This window comes from Castor canadensis, chromosome X (genome assembly GCF_047511655.1).
Source record: "Castor canadensis chromosome X, mCasCan1.hap1v2, whole genome shotgun sequence".
In the NCBI taxonomy this organism is placed as follows: Eukaryota; Metazoa; Chordata; class Mammalia; order Rodentia; family Castoridae; genus Castor; species Castor canadensis.
The window spans coordinates 87,173,949-87,195,353 of NC_133405.1; the positions used below are offsets into that span (position 1 = coordinate 87,173,949).

The window sequence follows — 21,405 nt, forward strand, 5'->3', positions numbered from 1 at the left end:
AATTCATCAAGCAATGGTTCACTTGATAGGAAACAAGCTCATAATCACTGGGATAACAATTCACTTGAGGAATAGAAAAAGGGATTTCTATGGCTCTCTGACATGAAGTAAAAATCATAGAGAGTATATAATAAAGTATGAGGGCATTTTAGGTACTGTATTAGTCTCTAACTGCTGCTGGAATAAATGACCACATCTCCCACTACTTATTCTGATCCTGCTGCCTCCTTCTAATAAGAACACTTGTGATTATATGAGGCCAAACTTGATAATCCAGGATAATCTCCCCATCTCAAGATCCTTAACTTAAACACATCTGTAAAGTTCCCTTTACCATATAAGATAACAAATTCATAGCTTCTAGGGATTAGCATGTGGACATCTTTGGTGGGATATTATTCAGCCTACCACAGAAACTATAGCTCGGAGACAATCATTAAGATATGAAAAGCCAGGAAGGTCTCTGTGGACGTAGTACATTTTGAAAGGTATGAAGATAAGCAGGAGGTCATTTCTAGGTTGGGAAATGTTGGAACACAGGTAATGGTGTGGGAATCAGCATAATTACATGGAGACCATTAAAGAGACTGATATAAATATAATAAATGATCAATAAGAGAAGGAAAAGGCCAGATCACAAACAGCCTTAAAGACAAAAGGATCCAAACATGGTAGAACAGTGATTGGGAGTTACCAAAAGTTCCTAAGTAAACCTCTAAGTCACATTATGAAAGCATTTTCAGGATGATTAATCTAGTAAATATGGAATAGCAGACCCCAAGTGCTAAATATTTGTTTCCTTTGAAGGATCACTGATTACCCTGTCTTCAAAACTCCTGAAGACATATTAGTATTAATTTCAAAGGAGAAAAATAGGCAAGGGCAGGATCATTGTAGACTGTTCACTTATAGGAATGCAAGACACAGACAAGTAAGGGCTTCTTACAGTGCTTTGCAAATGAAGACAATTTCTATGAACTCAGGACAGTTTTTTTTTTAAAGAGGAAAACCAGTAAACTTACCTCATTGCCACATTACTTCCATCAATGACAACTGGCCTCAAATTGTCACTATTGTCTATTTCATCTTCAAGAGACAATTCAGGGCTTGCAGTCTCTCTAGAGCTGGACCCACGGGGCACTACCAGACTCAAATTGACCTGTCCTTCTGAGTCACCTTTGTTCCCAAGTCTGACAAGCTCTGCTAATACGTCATTAATAAGAGATTCTGGGCCTAGCTTATTCAGCACTGATTGAATCTGTTCTTCGGCATAGCCCAGCTTTAGAGCAAAATCCATCTTGGCTCGGTAGTCCTTCTCCAAGTCGAGCTTACTATCCTGTAAAATGCTGCTCTGGGAGAAGCTTGGACGATCCAGACAGGGTGATCGACAAAGCTGGCGGTGTAGCTTGGAGGGCATCTCCTTTTTCTTCAACTGACCATTCCCAGTATGGCAGTTGTTGTTGCTGCTCTTCAGGCTCATCTGTTCAGGGTCACTCTCAGAGCTCATCCACTCTTCAGAATCAGCATTGCCTTGCTCTGTGCTGTACTGTTTAGGCTGCTGCTTTTCTTCCTTGGAAGCACTCTTCTCCATTTTTGGCGTCTCCACCGCAGCGGTGGCTGTCATCCCGTTCAGTGAGTAGTTTGAAGTCTAATCAGCTCTTTTTCTTTTTAGCCTGCTTGGAATCCACATAGAGTGACATTCTCTATAGTAAACTGTTGTGGTAGCAATGTGCAAGAGTTTTCCTGTTTGGTTTACCAGTCCCTACAAAGAAACGCATATGCCACAATCATCTTTAGTAAAGTTTTGAATACAGAGCTTTTTCTTAAGAAGCTATAGTTTCTCTGGCATTGATTTTTTTCTGCATATAAAGATTAGACTCACATTAAAAATATAGAGTCCATAGTTCGTGATACCCTCTCTCAAAAAAAAATCACAAAAAGGGCTGGTGGAATGGCTCAAGGTGTAGGTACTGAGTTCAAACCCCAGTATAGAAAAAAAATAAAGTCCATAATTCTAATAATTTTAGGTGAAATTTTCAGTAGGAGAATTAATGTTGTAATTCTCCCTCCCCCAAATCACTACTAAAGTTATCCTTTATTATTACAACTGAGAAAGAGAAACTGCATTTCAACAGGGTGCAGGAGTGTGCATGCATGTGTGCACATGAATGTGTGTGTGTGTGTGTGTGTGTGTATCCTTAGACAGATTCTGTTTTTTCCTTTCTTCAAGGAAGTGTTTCTAGATCCCCCACCAGATCCTTCTTGTTAAGGCTAAAATCCATTCCCGACAGGCAAATCCTCTCTAGCATTATGCTTTGCAAAATGTCAGGAACTCCATCTACTAGATAGATTGGACAACCATTAAAATTGCTCTTAGACAACTAACGTAAGCTGAAAAGATAACAAATAGAAAGGCATGTTCCAGATGTGGAAGGGGTATGTGCACTCTCCTGAGTGTATCTGCAGCCTCTTTTATTTATTATAATTGGTAAATTAAGGGAAAAAATCCCTGGGCACAGTTGTACACAACTTTAGTTCCATCCACTCAGGAGGCTAAGGCAGTAGGGTCCCTTGGACATTGGGGAGATATCCTTCCTCCTGGGTAACAGAGTGAGACTGTCTTTTTAAAAAAAAGGAAAAATCAACTCAGGAATATTTTTAGGAGACTACTAATTACAGAAGAGAATAAGGGACAATTCATTTCTGAACCCCTCCTGTCACCTACCTCATCTGTCCTGGCAGGTTTCAGATCTAAAATGTTTTCTTCTCTTCAAATCTCAGTTTCCTCATGGGTGAAATGAAGATATTAGTAGCTACCTCACAGTGTAATTGTTAGGATTATGTAAGATGAATAAGGAAAGTGCTTAGAAAAGTGAATAGAACTTGGTAGGTTCTATCTATCTATCATCTATCTGTATGTCTATCTGTCTATCATCTATCTATCAGCAAAGCAACAGACATCATGAAACAGTTTTTTTGGGTGAGGGCAGCACTGAGGTTTGAACTGAGGGCCTCATACTTCATACTTGCTAGGCAGGCACTCTACTACTTGAGTCTCTCCACCAGTCCTGGAACAGGTTTTTTTTTTTTTTTTTTTTTTTTCTAAAAAGACTGACAGCTAGGCCAGGTTGTAGACCTGTAAGCACAAACAAACTTTTGAAGCATCAGCTGTGCTCTCCAAAATAAAACCAAGTTATCTATGCAATCAGCATACTGGGGATTTCCAGTTACCCCTCAATCCTACTTATACAAACAAGAAAAGCAATGAAAAGTTCTAGCAATGTTATGGGTAACTGCATAGTTACTTTCGGAGTCACATTTGGAAACATTTGTACAAAATCATCACCTCAAATTGACAAAGGACTTTTCTAGTGATTACGCTACCACTTTTGACTTCAAAAATCTCGCTTAATAGACATGTTGGTAAAAGACTATAATCTCAGCATTTGGGAGGTTGAGGGAGAAGGATCACAGGTTTTAGGCCAGCTGGGCTACATAGTGAGACCTTGTCTCAAAAAAAAAATTGTCTTAACGAATTAGCCAACACACAGGTATCCATTTCTCTCTCCCATTAATCTTAGCTATTCAACTTTAAAGTCAATTTCCTTTATAAATTTCATGTTTACTGACTTACATTTTATTCTCTTCAAAATAATTTCGAGTGCACAAAGGACAGTGAGACATTCTTTTTGGATTCAACAATAAGACCTATATTGGTGCACACACTGAAGCAATGTGAGGCAGGCAGTTACCAGTTGGTGAATTGGAGGCCAGAAACATCAATTATAAGAGGACACTGAGATTTTCCTTACGTTTATGCAAAGCTCCAAAGTCACTTAAAAACAACCATTTCAGGACTCTATGTATATTTTCTTGGCAAATTAGAGGTACTTGTAAAAGGCAAGTTTAATTGTTCTTAGCTAGCTTTTCTCCTTCTTTAGGGATATTTAGCTTTATTCAACGTTGACATTGGTGTGAACACTTTCACTATGTAATAACAAATTTAAACTCGTGGGAAATCCTGCAGACAGGCAACCCTTATTGAAATTACTAGTTATTATTGCAAAAGTTTCCTACTTTATAACCTAAAGTAGAAGAGAAATAAATGGCTTAGCAGAAATAAATTTGGATTTACCTTTCAAAACCTTAAGCAAAGAAGAATTTAAGAAAAATGTTTTCTGTCCCAAAGCCTGTGCTGGTGTGTAAGTGTCATGCATTTTTCCTGTTTGTTTTGTTTTAGTGTGCAAACTTCTTGAGACAAGATAGCAGGAATGTCTTTTCATTCAAAAGAATAGTCACTAAGTGTCAGATACCATGCTAAGCCCTAGGGTTAGGAAGAGAAATCAAAACTGGGCCTGTTCTCAAAGAAATTGAAAAATAGTAAAAAAAAAAAAAAAAAAAGCCAAGAAGCGGTCCTAGAAAGTGCTGAAACACAGTTTTCTAGAGGGTGAACATCTGAATTAAAGTTCAAAGCAGAGATACTACTAATTGTACAAGGCAATGAGATTCATTATGACATTTTCATACATGCATGTAATGTGTTTGGATGATATTCACCCCTTCTATTATCCTTTCTTATCTCTCTCCTTTCTCAAACTGAGATACTCTTGAGAATAAAAAGGAGTTTTACTAATAATTATGCCAGAATAATAGGTATAAACTGGAGATGTTGCAGTAACCTAAATATATGGCTAGTTACCCAAATTACTTGCAAATTTCAACTGACATACAGAAGAGAAAATGTTTAACTCTGAACATTCTTATTCGAGTACAATGCAAGGAGATAGTATTTAAAGAGACTAGGAAAAAATTTAAGAAGGATATGTATAATATTTGAAGTTATTGGTTGACTCATTAATTAACTAAGTAAAAAAATTCTACTTAGTATCAACTATGTGCCAGGTAACACCTTAGGGGATGAGGATATAAAAACAGACGAAGATCTTGGTTTTGAGGAGCTTATTTATTATTATGGGGAATGGAGAGAGATAATAATCAAGTGACTAATAATTATAAACTGGCTAAGTTATTGTTAAAAGGTAAAGGAAGCTATGAGTTGAACCTTAAAGGAAATATTAACCAAATTGCTGGAAATTAGATCCCTGTCTTTCACCCTGTACAAATATCAACTCAAAGTGAATTAAGGACCTTAATAGGCTCCAGGTTCCATTATTCAGCACTTGGCGGTAAGTCCTGCTTCCTGGCACACACAGGAACTCGGAGCTCCATGCTCCCCCTTACTACATGACTTGATACCTTTACCCTGAAACACCAGGGAAACCAGCACCCATGTATAAGGAGGACCCCTGGCTCCTGCTGTTCCACGGGTAACAGAAGGTGCAAGCCACCAGGCTCAGTACCCCAGGCTAGAAGAAGCTGCTGTGGCTCCTGGTAGCCTATGTTTGCAAATAGGCCCCAGGGTCCCACTACCCAAAGGCTTGGTTCCCCTGTGCCTGCAGTGCTACTGTATTGCCCTCCTGGAGCCCATGCCTGGAAAGCAGTCCCCAGAATTCCCGTTGCCCAAAGACTTGGTTCCCTTGTGCCTGCAGCAGCTGCTGTGGTTCCTGGAGCTCATGCCCCAGCAAGCAGGCTCCAGGGCTCCTGTTGCCTGCAGGCTTGGTTCCCCTGTGCCTGCAGCAGTGCCATCATACTGAGTTCTCAGAAGCCTGTGCCAGCAATGAGGCCCAAGAACTCCCACTGCTGCAGGCTTGGTTCCCCCATGCTTGCAGTAGCTGCTGTGGCTCCTGGTACCCTGCACTGACAAATAAGCCCCAGGGCTCCTGCTACCTGTAGGCTTAGGGTCCCCCATGCCTGTGGCAGTTGATGTGGCTCCTGGAAAACCACACTGCAACACAGGTAGACCCCAAGGCCTCTGCTGCCTTGTGGGCACCAGACAATTCAAGTCTACCAGCTTTGCTGCCCCATGGGTACCCTCAACTTGCTACTCAGTGCCAGGATCCCACCACCACACACACACAAGTGAACCCCAGGCTCCATTCTTTGCTATTCTGCTGGCACCAGAAGGCTTCCCTCCCCACAGAGCATGGAGGCCCACTGCTAAACGCCAAACTCTCCCATGAGAGAGCCCCCACTAACCCTGCCAAAGAGTGGGAACCCAGCTCCTCCACTGAGTTGTAATCTGCCATTCTGTGGGTGCCAGGAGAATTGCTTCCCTGTGGCACCAAAAGGCCCAGTGCCTCCCACTGTTCCTGACCATGGGAGAGTCCTGCTTCTCTGTTAAAGCACAAAAATGCCAGATTTCCCTCTGAAGGGAGGAAAGCTGTAACCTACTACTCAGTGAGTGGCACCAGAAGGCCTGCCTCCCAAGGTGCATAAAGGCTCAGTGCTCCCCACCTGTCAGCTGGAGAGCTCCCCTTCCCCTGTCAAAGAGCAAGAATGTCAGGTTCCCCACTGAGGGGAGGAAAGATGTAGCCTGCTACTCTGTGCACAGCACCTGAAGGCCTGCTTCCCAAAGTGTACAGAGACCCAGCACTTCCCACTTTGCTGACCTACAGGAGAGTTCAGTCTCCCTTGTCTAAGAGCTGGAACCCCAGCTCCTCCACTGAGTGGCAACCTGTTACTCTGACAGGAGACCAGCCTCACAAGGTGCAAGAGGCCCAGCTCTCTCTACTGTTCCTGGCAGCTAGAGAGCTCTCATTCCCCCATTAAAGAGCAAGAATTTCAAATTCTCCATTGAGGGAAAGAAAGCTGTAACCTGTTACTCTCCAGGCAGCACTAGAAGCCCTGCTTCCCCAAGTACACAGCAGCCCAGTGCTTCACACTGTGTTTCCCTGCAGGAGAGTCCCATCTCTCCTGTCTAAGAGCTGGAACCCCAGATTCTCCAATGAGTGGCAATCCACCACTCTGCTGGTGCTTAGGAGGCCTTCTCCCCACAATGCACAGAGACCCAACACTCCCCATTGTGACTGCAGGACAGCACCTGCACTCCCATAAAGAGCACAAAATCCAGCTCCCTTGCTGAGGAGAGAAAAGAGGTAATCAGCACCAAAACTAGAACCCTCCAAGGGGTAACATATCCAGCATACCCCTCTCTGAGGAACACCGTTGGAGCTCCAGAAGAAAAAAACCTCAAAACCCTAACTACAGAGGCACAACGGATTAAAACCATAACTAAAAACAACTCTGGATGCATAAATCTCAATGAGAATGAAACAGCAAGACAACTGCTTTCCCTCAAAAGCCAATTCCATCAGTAAGGATCTAAACACCTGCATAGAGGAAGAGATATCAAATATTGAGCTCCAAAAAACAATAGTAAAAATGATTCACGACCTCCAAGAAGAAACACAAAAGCTAGTATTAGATCTCAAAGAAGATGTGAATAAACAATTAATGAGGTCAAAGAGAATACAAACAAACAGATAACTAAAATTAAGAAGACTATCTAGGATAGGAAAGAGGAAATCAATAAAGATATGGAAACCCTGAAAAATAATCAATCTGAAATAAACAACTCAATAACCTAAATAAAAATCTCAATCAAAAGCTTGGTGAACAGAGTGGAACAAATTGAAAATTGAGTATCAGGAAAGGAAGACAAAGTAGAGGAATTAGACCAAACAGTAAAAGATCATGAAAGAATGCTATGAAAATACGAATGAAACATGAAAGATATCTGGGACACCATGAAAAGAGCAAACCTACGACTCATGGGTGTAAAAGGAGAAGAGATACAAACTAAAGGCACTGACAACCTATAAAATAGAATAATAGCTGAAATCTTCCTTAACCTCAAGAAAGAGAGAGTCACCTAGGTGCAGGAAGCTTACAGAACACCACACTATCAGGACCATAAAAGAAACATCCCTAGACACATCATAATCAAAACACTCAGAACAGAGAATAAAGAATTCTGCAAGCTACAAAAGAGAAAAGACAAGTCATTTATAAAAGCAAGCCCATTAGAATAACAGCAGATTTTTCAACTCAAACTCTAAATGCAAAAAGGTCATGGGAAGACATAATTCAGGCCCTGAAAGAAAGCAAATATCAACCTAGATTAGTCTATCCAGCAAAACTATCTTTTCTAATTGAAGGAGAAATTAAAACCTTCCACAATAAGGCAAAACTAAAGGAATTTGTACTACCAAGCCAGCACTACAGAAGATACTTAGAGGACTTTTACATATAGAAGAAGAAACTAGAGTGAGACAGGAAGATTTAAGAAAGAATAAACTCCTTTGAGCAAGCAGACCAGTACACAAGGAACCAGAAAAAATAAACAACAGGGGAATAAAAAGGACTGGAAACAACAGGCGCCTGTCAATATTAACACTGAATGTAAATGGCCTCAATGACCCAATCAAAAGACACAGAATACCAAGTTGGGTTAAAAAACAAGACCAACCATATGTTGCTTACAAGAGAGTCATCTGACTGAAAAAAAATGAACACTGGCTTAGAGTCAAAGTGTGGAAAAAAGTTTTCCAATCAAATGAACTCCACAAACAGGCAGGAATAGTTATACTCATATCTGACAAAGTAGACTTCAGAATAAAATCAATCAGAAGAGTCAAAAGAGGAAATATCAATCCTTAGCATACATGCTCCAAACACAGGGGCACCCCACCTACATTAAAAACACTTTAATGGGCCTAAGAGCACAGATATACCCTAACACAGTGATAGTGGGAGACCTGAATACCCCACTATCACCAATAGATAGGGCAAAGAAACCTCAGAATTACCCCACACATTAAACCAAATAGACATGGCTGATTTCTACAGAGTGTTTCACCCAACAACCAGGCAATACACATACTTTTCTGCAGCTCATGGAACTTTCTCCAAAATAGATCATATTTTAGGACACAAAGCAAGGCTCAACAAATTCAAGAAAATTAAAATAAACCCCTGCATCATATCAGATCATAATGGAATAAAACTAGACCTCAACAACAAAAGAAACCACAGAAAATATTCAAACACATGGAGACTAAACAACACACTGCTGAAAAACCAATGTGTGACCAAAGTAGTAAGGGAAGAAATTAAAAATTTCCTAGAATCCAATAAAAATGAAAAAAAAAAAAACCCTACCAGAATCTGTGGGACACAGCAAAGGTTGAGCTAAGGGGACAGTTTATAGGTATAAGTGCCTACATTAAAAAAACAGTGACCTCTCAAATAAACAACCTAATGCTGTACTTTAAGCTCCTAGGAAAACAAGCCCAAAACCAGCAGATAGAGAGAAATAATGATGAGGTTTGAGATCAATGAGAGTGTAAATAAACTATACAAAGAATCAATGAAACAAAAATTTGGTTCTTTGCAAATATTAACAAGATTGACAAACCCTTAGCCAACGTGACAAAATGGAGGAGGGAGAAGACCCAAAATATAAAATCAGAAATGAAAAAGGGGAAATAACCACAAATACTAACAAAATCTAGAGAATCATTAGAGAGTACTTTGAAAACTTATATTCAAATAAACTGGAAAATCTAGATGAAATAGATAAATTCCTAGCTGCATGTGACCAATCAATATTGAACCAAGAAGATATTAAACACTGAAATAGTCCTATTACATGCAATGCAATGGAAGGAGTAATAAAGAGTCTCCCTACAAAGAAGAGCCCAGGATCTGATGGATTCACAACTGAATTTTACCAAACCTTTAAAGAAGAACTAACATCAATACTCCTTAAACTGTTCCAGGAAATAGAAAGGGAAGGAACACTACCAAACTCATTCTATGAAGCCAGCATTACACTCATTCCAAACTCAATAAAGATGTAACCATATAAAAGAATTATAAACTAATATCTTTAATGAATATAGATGCAAAGATTCTCAACAAAATTGTGGCAAACAGTATTCAACAATACTTCAAAAAGATCATACACCATGACCAATTCATTTTCATTCCAAGAATACAAGGATGGTTCAACACATGTAAATCCATAAATATAATACAGCATATAAACAGAACCAAGGACAAAAACCACATGATCCTCTCAATAGGTGCAGAAAAAGCCTGTGACAAAATCAAACACCCTTTCACAATAAAAGCTCTGAAGGAATTAGAAATAATGGAATGTTCCTCAACATAATAAAGGCTATATGTGACAAACCTAGAGCCAACTTCATACTAAATGGAGAACAGCTGAAACCGTTCCCCTTAAAGTTAGGAATGAGACCGGGCTGTCTGCTTTCACCACTCCTATTCAATATAGTTTTGGAATTCTGAGCCAGTGCAATAAGACAAGAGCAAGAAATAAAAGGGATTCAAATAGGGAAGGGAGAAGGCAAACTATCCCTATTTGCAGATGACATGATCCTATACCTAAGAAACCCTAAAAACTCCACCAAAAACTATTAGAAATGATAAACTCTTTGAGCAAAGTAGCAGGATACAAACTTAACATACAGAAAACAGTAGCTTTTCTATATACCAATAATGAATAGACTGAGAAAGAAATCAGCGAAACAATTCCATTTACAATAACCTCAAAAACAATAAAGTACCTGGGAATAAATTTAATGAAAGAAACCAAAGACCTTTTTAATGAAAACTTATAAACCACTGAAGAGAGAAATCAAAGAAAACATCAGAAGATCAAAAGACCTTCCATGCTTCTGGATTGGTAGAATCAACATTGTGAAAATGGTCATAACTACAAAAAGCAATCTACATGTTCAACATGATCCCTATCAAAATTCCAATGATATTCTGCAATGATATATCATATTCTGATATGATGATAGAAAAGGCAATCGTAAAATACATATGGAAACACAAAAGACTCGAATAGCCAAAGCAATTCTAAGCAAAAGGTCCAATGCTGGAGGCATTACAATACCCATCTTCAAACTGTACTATAGAGCTATAACAATAAAAACAGTATGATATTGGCACAAAAATAGACAGGAAGACCAATGGATCAGAATAAGATCCAGGTATAAATCCACACATCTATAGCCAACTGATCTTCAACCATGTAGGCCAAAGCACACAATGGAAAAAAGACAGTCCCTTCAAAGAAAGAGGTACAAATGGCCAGTACATACATGAAGAAATTTCACCTTCCTTTGTTATGAAAAAGTCGCAAATCAAAACAGCACTTAGATTTCATTTCATCTGAGTTAGAATGGCCATAATCAAGGGTAATAACAATAACAAATACTGGCAAGGATGTGGCAAAACAAGAACACTTATATACTTCTGGTGGGAGTGCAAGTTGGCACAACCACTATGGAAAGCAGTATGGAGATTCCTCAAAAAACTAGAGCTAGAACTGCCATATGATCCAGTGATACCACTACTGGGCTCCTACCCAAATGAGCGTAAGACAGGATACAGTAGAGACACCTGTACACCGATGTTCATTCACAATAGCCAAGCTCTGGAAACAACCCAGATGCTCTACAACTGATGAATGGATCAAGAACATGTGGTATATACACACAATGGAGTATTATTCAGCCATAAGGGATAATGACATATGGTTTGAAGGTAAATGGATACAATTGGAGGACATTATGCTAAGTGTAGTAAGCTAGGATCAGAAACACAAAAGTTGCATGTTTTCTCCATATGTGGAAGATAGATCCAAAGATAAATATATGCACAAAAACAAGAATGATCATATACAAACTCAGATATATAACATGTTTGTAACAGAGGAACTACTCTATGGAACTCAGGGAAAGGAAAAGAGAATGATAGAGCATCAGTAATATCGCATAACATAAGATGTGAAGGTAGAAGATATAAGGATGTGTGTTGAAAGCTGTTGAAAAGTGGGGGCTGGGAGGTAAAGGCATAAGGGAGAGTAATGGGAGGAGTTGAATGGGCCAAAGTAAAGTATACCCACAGTGGACATACATTGAAACACCCCTTAGTTCAGTGGGATTTTTGTCTCAGTATTATACCTGAACATGTATTGTGCTTAAGTCAATGTAATAATACCAAGGCAAAAATACCACTGAACAATGAGCAGACACCTAAACAACAAAGGACAAGAGTGAAAAACAGGTCGCGCTATGGCGAGGGCACTAATGGGAAGAGGAGGGTAAAGGAAGATGAATATGGTTGATGCACTTTCTATACAAGAATGAATACAGAATTTTAAACGTGTTGAAATCACCATAAGAAGAGGACTACGATAGAAAGGAGAAAAACAGAGAACCAATTCAGGATATAATACATATATACATGGAAATGTCATAATGAAACTCCTTGTATAGCTATCTTAAACAAATAAAATGTCTTTTTTCACAGATGGAGGACAGGAAGATAAAACAGGTCCTGTCTTGGGGTTGGTACCAGTGGGAGGTGGGAGGATATAAGCAAAGGGTGAAGGAATGAAGGAGGGTGAATATGGTGGAAATGTTATTACGTTCTCATGTATGAAAATGGAAAACTGAGACCTGTTAAAACTATTCTAAGAATGGGGGGAAGGGAGATAACTAAGATATATTGCAAGCACTTTTGCAAATGTCACAATGTACCCCAGTACAACAATAATATAATAAAAAAATTAAAAATTATAAATATATGAAGAGCAATATGACATAGTCTTGGGCAATACCTCATGTCTAATATTACTGGTGAGGAATGATAAATGAAAACATCAGGGATGGCTAAAGGAAAATAGTCACTTTTGGCCAAAAAAGGTAGTGAGTAGTGAGAAAAATTTCAAAGATAATGTTCTACTACTACTATGACAGGCATTGAAAAAAAGTTATGTTTCATTGCTTTTGAGTTGAAAAAAATCCAAGTGAATGCATTAAAAATCGGTATATTTTGGAAAATTAAATTAGTCATATGAAAGACTAATCCTAGGCATAACTTATTTTAAGAAACAGAGCTTTGTCACAAGATATCTTTATAGAGAGTTCTTATGACTTGTTTAAGCAAATGATTAAGACTGAGCTTTGTATTGAGTAATCCTAGCACTTGGGAGGCTGAGGCAGGAGTGTCTCAAATTCAAGGGCTACATGATGAGCTTGTGTCTCAAAAACAAAACAAAACAAAAGAATATGATTAAGCAAATGATTGCAAACTAGCATCAGAATCTAAAAAAAAAAAGTAGAGAAACATATGCAGGCAGATTGTAATGTGACCTCAGAGAATTTCTATCAAGCAAAAAAGATCAGTCTTCTCTTAACACTTTTTCCCTCATTTCTTTTACTATGAAACAATTAATTTCAGCTTGCATTTATACAGAGCAGTTTTCCCAGATCAATCTTCAGGTTCTGCTATAAGCTCCACTTCATCTTTTCCAAAATCTCCCAAACAATGTCCTATATGGAGACAAAATCTGGTGATAACTATTGAGCCCAAACAATTAGAAATGTTCCCAAAAGTCCAATAGCCACATAAGATAGAACCACCCAGCAGTAGCCAGGTCAAGAACAGAATAGTAGACTCTTGATTATATGTAGATGGCTAGGCCCCTTGATTATTGTGTTATGGAAATTCATGATTTTTTTGTTTGTTTTTTGGTGGGACTGGATTTGGACCCAGGGCTTTGCACTTGCGAACCAAGCACTGTTCACCACTTGAGCCACACTTCCAGTTAAAATTCATGTTTTGATAGAGATTTAGGGACACCTACTTAGATCAGCTGCCCTTCCCTCTCTCTGCTAGCATTTTTCATAAAAACCATCCTTGAAGAAAAAACACTTATGAAAAATCATCTGTGTAGAAGTTTGGGTGGGACTTACTTAATTTGGAATTGACTATAGTTGAGTCATCATAAGAATACTATGGGGTTTTCCCTTGGTTTTTACTCTCTGAATTATACCACTGTTTTTAGAATTAGCTTCAAAGAGAATGAATTCAAATCTTTATTGGATCAGTCCAGCACATTTTACTTTCAAATGGCAAAGAGAATGAGGTTATTACGAAAGCTCAATAATGGTAATAAAATATGAATAATTATTTACATTTGCCTTGTGTCTTGGAGTTGCTTAAGTACACACACATGCCCTCAATCAATAGAGCTATGTCATCACCTAATCGGCTAACGAAGTTACACAAAATCCAGGAAGAAATATAAAGCGAAAGCTTTCTCAGATGCTTAGAAAGCAAAAGGGTTTGAAAATGTTAATGATTCTCAAAATGAAAAAGTTTCAAATTGAAAATTCAAATCTTCCCATTTTTACTTATGGTCACATACAACAGTATCATAAAGGAGATCCTTCAATCTCTAACTATACTCCCACCTATTTTTCTTTTTGGTGGTACAGGGGTTTGAACTCAGGGCCTTGCACTTGCTAAGCAAGTGCTCTTCCACCTGAACCATGCCCCCAGCCCCTTTTGCTTTACTTATTTTTCAGATAGGGTCTCACATTTTTGACTGGGGCTGGTGTCAAACTGTGATCCTCCTTCCTATGCCTCCTCCATAGCTGGGATCACATATGTATATTATCACACCTGGTTTGTTGGTTGAAATGGGATCTCGCTAACTCTTTGCATGGGCTGACCTCAAATCACAATCCTTTCATCCCTGGGGATGCTATAACAAATTACTATAAGCTGAGTGGTTTAAACAATAGAAAGTGTCTCACAGTTTTGGAGGACCAAAGTCTAAGATCAACATACCAGCAGGACCATGTTCCTTTTGAAAGTATGATGGAGGGATCTGTTGCAGACCTCTTTTCTAGCTTATCATATTTCCTTGGTTGTAACTCTACTTTTCAAAGGTATTCTCCCTTTGTGCCTATCTCTCTGTTCAACTTTCCTCTCTTTATAAGGACACTATTCATATTGAATTTGGGGCCCAAGCCAACTTTAGTATGATACCATCCTAAGTAATTGCATCTGAAAGAAACTATTTCTAAATAAAATTACAGTTTGAGGTACTGAGGATTTCACTTTAACAAATGTAATTTGGGGAGGATATAATTTAACACATAACAAATGGCTACAGTGAAATCTTTTTCTGTTAAATTCAGCATCTGGTTCTCTCACAGGAAATTTCTATTACCTTTTGTCTTTCTGGTATTTGTTTATTATTGTTGTGCTGGGGGTACATTGAGACATTTACAAAAGTTCTTACAATATATCAACTATATTATAGTTGAATTCACCCTATCTTTCTGGTATTTAGGCCGTACTTTCCTGTTACTTTGTATGACTTATCTTTTCTTGTTGGAAACTGGAGGTTTTAGATAATATATTATAGCAACTCTGGTTAACTTCTGTCCCCATGGCTTGATTTTGTTATCTCATCATTTATTGAGTATCTAGATTAACTTCCATTCCCACAATGAAGATGCTCTGAGATTGTTCTTCAAGGAGGCACAGTTTTGGATGTCCACAGTTTCTCTAGAATGACAATACTACTTTCTCTCTTTTCCTGACACCTCTAGCTGTTTGACTTCACTAATTGCTTGCAGATTATTTTATTGTTTTCAACAATACTCTGAGGGCATATCTTACTCTACAAAATAATGCAATAAAATTGTAGCTCTTTTTTTTAAAATATCTTCTGAGATCAGTGTTTGATATTTGTGTGCACACCAGCAGCGGTCCTCCAAACTGTTTCATTACCTGGTTCTCTCCTATGGGATAGCTTGGCCTACGGTCTAGGCTATAGAATCATTAGATATAAATCGTCCTCACAATTGCCTTTTATGTTTTTTCTTTTATGCAGTACTGGAGATTGAACTCACTGCTTCACATATGCTAGGCAATTCTCTACAACTTGAGCTGTGACCCCAGCTCTCAATTGCTTTACTAAAACCTTCATTGCTCTTGAGGACATCCTCAAGTTTAAACTTCTCCACACTCGGTCACAAATTTAGTCAGTTATTTGGTAAAAGATTAAGAGCTATCTGTTTTAACAAATGTCGGTGAGGATGCGGGAAAAAAGGACCCCTGATACACTGTTGGTAGAAATGTAAAGTAGTACAACTAGTATGGGAAAGAATATGGAGGCTTCTCAAAAACCTAAAAATAGAAGTATCATATGATCCAGCAATACCACTCCTAGGCATATATTCAAAGGAATGTAAGTCAGATTAAAATAAAGACACCTGCACACCCATGCTTGTTGCAATAGTATTCACAATAGCTAAGATATAGAAACAGCCAAGATGCCCCACCACTGATGAATGATTAAGAAAATGTGGTATTTATATTATAGTTGCTTCTTCTTGCTCAATAGATCCAATCAACATAATGTCATCAGTGTAATGGATCAGTGTGATATCTTGTGGAAGGAAAAAGTGATCAAGATCCCTGCTGACTAAATTAAGAAACAGGGCTGGCAAGTTGATATGTGTCTGTGAGAGTGAAAGCAAACTGTTTCTGATGAGGCTTATTGATAGGTATGCAGAAAAGGCATTTGCAATATCAATAGCTGCATATCAGGTACCAGAAGATGTATTAATTTACTCAAGCAAAGAAACTACATTTAGTATGGTAGATGCAATTAAAGTTACCACCTGGTTAAGTTTATGATAATCCACTGTTATTGTACAGATTTTTTTTTCTTTTTTGAGCCAAGGTCTCACTATGTAGTCCAGGATAGCCTTAAACTTGCCTCTGCCTTCCAAGTGCTGGGATTATAGGTGTGTGCCACTGTGCCCATATCTCCAGAAGTTTCATTTGTTCCTTTTTTATAGTATCTATCATTTTGTTGATTTTTTCACTTTGTTTATATATTTTTTCCTTTTTCTTCTAGTTGTCTAGGTGTGTCTTCCTGCAGCTCATTGAGCTTCTTGAATATTATTTTGAATTGTCAGGCAGCTTATAGATCTCTATTTATTCTTTTTAATTTTTTTGAGACAAGGTCTCATTGTGTTGCCCTGGTTGGTCTTGAACTCCTGGGCTCAAATTAGCCTCTCTAGTAGCACAGAACCATGCCCAGCTAATCTCTATTTCTTTAGGATTATTTATTACTGGTGCTTTATTTTGTTCCTTTGGTAGTGTCATGTTTCATTATTCTTGATCCCTGTGGCTATACATTGCTACCCATGCATTTGAAGAAGTAGAAGTTTATTCTACTTTTTTACAGACTAGCTTTGCCAGAGAAAGCCCTCCACCAGTCATCCTATCCAGAACTCACTCTGATGAATTCTATGTGCAGTCTTGTTGCTGGCATTCTCAGGTGGGCTTGCCTAGTGCCTGGGTCAACAGGTGGGTAGGCCTGGCTTCTGGGTCCACTGATGCCAGCCTTGAGGTTGGGTTCATTTGGGCCAAAGTAGATCCTGGGTTCACAGTGACTGGTCTTGTGTTGGGTCTACAGGGATAGAGCTCTCAACTAGGTCCATGGGCATAATTCTGAAGCCTGGGTGTCAGAGCCAGCTGGAAGCTTGTGTCCATTGAGACCAACCTGGTGCTGCGGTAGACCTTGAGCCTGAGTCTGTGGAGGCTTGCCTGGTGCTGAAATGAGCATTGAACCTGGGTCTTCGTGGATGGGTTTGGAACCTGAGTTATGGGGTTAGATTGGCCCTGGTGCTGGTTTGGTGCCTGAGTCTAGGGCGGCTTATTTGGGTCTTGAATCTGTAGGGGTTAATTTGGAGCCTTGGTTTACATGGGCAGTCCTGAATCGGGGCCTGTGGGAGCTGGTCTGGCACCAGTGTCTACTGGGCTTAGTTTGAACTCTGGGTCAGCTGCAGTAGGCCTGGATCCTGGTCCCTTGAAGTCTAGGGTTGTAGGGACTGGCCTGAAGCTTAGGACTAGCCTGGAGTCTGAGTCTAAATTGGTCAGTCTGACAGAGCCATAGCAATAAAAACAGCATGGTACTGGCACAAAAAAAGACATGAAGATCAGTGGAACAGAATAGAAGATCCAGATATGAATCCAGGCAGCTACACCCAACTGATCTGTGACAAAGGCACCAAGAACATATGATGGAGAAAAGACAGCCTCTTCAACAAATGCTGTTGGGAAAACTGGATATCTGCACACAGAAATCTGAAATTAGACACATGTCTTTCACCATGTACAAGTATCAACTCAAAGTGGATTAAGGACCTTAACATAAGGCCTGATACTTAGTACAGGAAAGAGCAGGAAATACACTGGAACAAATAGGCATAGGCAATAACTTCCTAAATAGAACTCAAATGGATCAGCAACTAAGAGAAAGGATTGATAAATGGGACTACATGAAACTAAAAAGCTTCTGCACAATGAAAGAAATTGTCATCAGATTGAAGAGGCAGCCCACGGATTGGGAGAAAATCTTTGCCAGCTATACAAAACATCAGATAAGGGATTAATAACAAGAATATATAGGGAGCTCAAAAAACTAAACTTCACAAACAATTAATGATCCAATGAGTAAATGGGCAAATGAACTGAACAGAGATTTTTCAAAGGAAGAAGTACAAGTAGCCAAAAACATGAAGAAATGCTCAACATCCCTGGCCATAAAGGAAATATAAGTCAAAACCACATTAAGATTCCACCTCCCTCCTATTAGAATGGCTATCATCAAGAACACAAACAACAACAAATACTGGTGAGGATGTGGGGAAAAACTAACCCTTACACACTACTGGCTGGGAATGTAAATTAGTGCAACCACTATAGAAAACAGTAGAGAGCTTCCTCAAATGTCTAAAAATAGAACTGCCATATGATCCAAATACCACTCCTAGGGATATACCCAAAGGAATGTAAGTCAGGATATGATTGAGACCCTTGCATGCCTAAGTTTACTGCAGCAATGTTCATAATAGCCAAGCTATGGAAACAACCCAGATACCTTACAACTAATGAATGGATTAAGAAGATGTGGCATATATATGGAAGAATGAAACCATGTGTTTTGCAGGTAAATGGATGCAGTGGGAGGACATCATGTTAAGTGACTACAATCCAGGCTAAGATAGACAAAGGTCACATGTTTTCTCTCATATGTGGGAGATAGGTACAATAGAAATGCAAGCAATATTTTGAAAAACAGGTTATGCTAAAGGGGAAGTCACTAATAAGAGAGGGAGGGTAAAAGAAAGAAGTTAAGAAGGTGAATATGGGAGGATTCCAAGATGGTGGCTAAAGGGAGGAAGCAGAAAGCGTGCCTCCTAAAGTAAAATCTTGGAGAGATGCTGGAGATAAACCTTACAGGAAAAACCACCGAGAAGAGGCAAAACTTTGACTCCTCCACACCTCCAGCCTGCGCATAGCATCTCCACTCCACATTAAATGGAGAAACCAGGAGGGCTCCTGCACCGCTGCCAGTGCCCAGACGGCTTCGGAAGATGTGGACCACAAGGTGAGCTAAGTGGTATGCAGTACTCCCACAGACAACCCTGGGGCAGATGAGCATAGCCCCCTGGACAGACCGACCCCCACCCAGGGAAAAAAGAGAGAAAAAAAACTGAATAATAAGCAATAACAAAAAAGACATGTAGCAAAGAGTGTGGGGCACCCGGAGCACCAAAGAGCAGGGGAGGGGAAATCCCTCACAACAAGCTGGCTGGAGAAGGCAGGAGCGGTGGCACACATCCAGCAATCAGGAGCAGGAAAGCTTGTAAAAGTGGCAGTGGAGGGAAAACTCCACAGGAGAGGGGGAGAGACCCACTTCCAAAATGAACTGTAAATAAACATGCCGGACTGAGAAAGCGGGTGCAGTGTTAGCTCCCCCAGTGTGCTTGGAAAGGGGAAGCTTGTAGCAGTGGCGGTCATGCCCAGGAAAAACAAAGCCTGAGGGGCTAGGTGAGTGTTAAGCTCACTCCTGAGATCTGCATAAATAAAGCTTCCAGCAACAGCAGGCTGACAGCAGTGGGCAGGCGAGTCACAGCCTCAGATAGCCATTCACAGAACTGTCTCCAGACTCTTTTTTTACCTCCCTACCTTTAATGAGACAACAACTGAACTGCACCTGAATGCTGAAAAACTTACTGAAACTGTATTGCATTGAACTTGGGACACTTTGTGGGGTTTTTTTGTTTTGTGTTGTTTTGTTTTGCTTTGTTTTTTAAATTTTTTTCCCCTTTGATGAGACAACAACAGAACTACTTCTGAGACACCGTCTCCAGGATTGGAGGCTGAGGGATGAACACCAAAATTATTAAGGCTGAAACTTTATTGCATTTGAAGTTGGAGATTTTTATTCTTTTTTATTTTATTTATTTATATATTTTTTCGTTTATTATTTATTATTTTTATTTAGTTTTAGTTTTTATTTTCAATCCTCTCTCTGTCTCTCTAATGTCTGTTCAGCTTACTGTTGATTAGTACACTATCTCTCCCTGTTTATATCTTTGAAACTTTTTCTGTTGTTTGTTTTGTTTTTTCTGCTTGTTTGTTTGTTTGTTTTTCCCTTTCTCTTTAACTCCTTTGCTTTCCATCTCCTCTCACCCTTCCATTCTAAATATCACCATTGTTATTATTACAAGCTAGAAAATACTTAATTGCACACAGTACAGGAACAATAACAACACCAAGGGCAATGACGGGAAGACAGAAAAAACAGGGAAACCAGTTTCCCCACTGCAAAATATTAGTACAGGAACCAGAGGGAAATGAAGAAAACAGATACTCAGATCCAGACTCCAACAAAATGAAGATAAACTATGCCAAAGAACCCAATGAAGCTCACAAGAACAATCTAAAAGAAGAAATACTACAGGTAATCAATGAGAATTTTATAGAGATGATACTGGATAGGGTCAACCAAAATGTACAGGAGACAATCAAGAAATTCCAAGACAACAAAAATAGAGAATTTGAGAAAGCACAAGAAGAAATAAAAGAAACCATAAAAGCACTGTATAAACACCAATGTGAAACAAAGAACACGATTAATAAAGAGATAAATGAACTCAGGACAAAAATAACAACATTAAAGAGGAAGAGACTCAGGATATGGAAAACCTCAGAAAAAAGAATGAAACAGAATTGCAAAACAAAATGGAAGGCCAATCCAACAGAATAGAACAAACAGAAGACAGAATCTCAAAACTCGAAGATGAAATGGTAATTAAAGGAAAAACCGAAGAACTATTAGTTAAACAAATCAAGACCTGTGAAAAGAAAATGCAAGAACTCACCCACTCCATCAAAAGATCAAACCTGAGAATCATGGGCATTGAAAAAGGAGAAGAGGTGCAAGAAAAGGGAATGCGCAATATATTCAACAAAATAATAACAGAAATTTCCCAAGTCTAGAGAAATCTATTCCCATACAGATGCAAGAGGCCTCCAGAATAACAAACAGACCAAACCAAAATAGAACTACCCCATGGCATGTTATCATTAAAACAACAAATACAGAGACTCGAGTAAGAATATTGAAGGCTGTAAGAGAGAAAAAACAAATAATATACAAAGGTAAACCCATCAAAATCACAGCAGACTTCTCAACAGAAACATTAAAAGCAAGAAGAGCTTGGGGTGAGATCTTCTGGGCACTGAATGAAAATAACTTCAACCCCAGGATACTTACCCAGCAAAATTATCATTCAAAATAGATGG

At 39.0% G+C, this 21,405-nt stretch overlaps 1 protein-coding gene across 19 annotated transcripts in view; it reads right to left on the reverse strand.

Moving 5' to 3' along the window:
• Zc3h12b (zinc finger CCCH-type containing 12B) overlaps window positions 1-21,405 on the reverse strand; it is a 305,889-nt gene that overhangs the window by 18,259 nt on the left and 266,225 nt on the right. For all 19 annotated transcript variants that reach the window (XM_074063657.1, XM_074063651.1, XM_074063642.1 and 16 more), the window contains one exon: window positions 1,023-1,762. In XM_074063657.1, coding sequence (XP_073919758.1) covers window positions 1,023-1,624 — 602 coding nt within the window. In that variant the 5' untranslated portion in view covers window positions 1,625-1,762. The remainder of the gene's footprint in view (window positions 1-1,022; window positions 1,763-21,405) is intronic.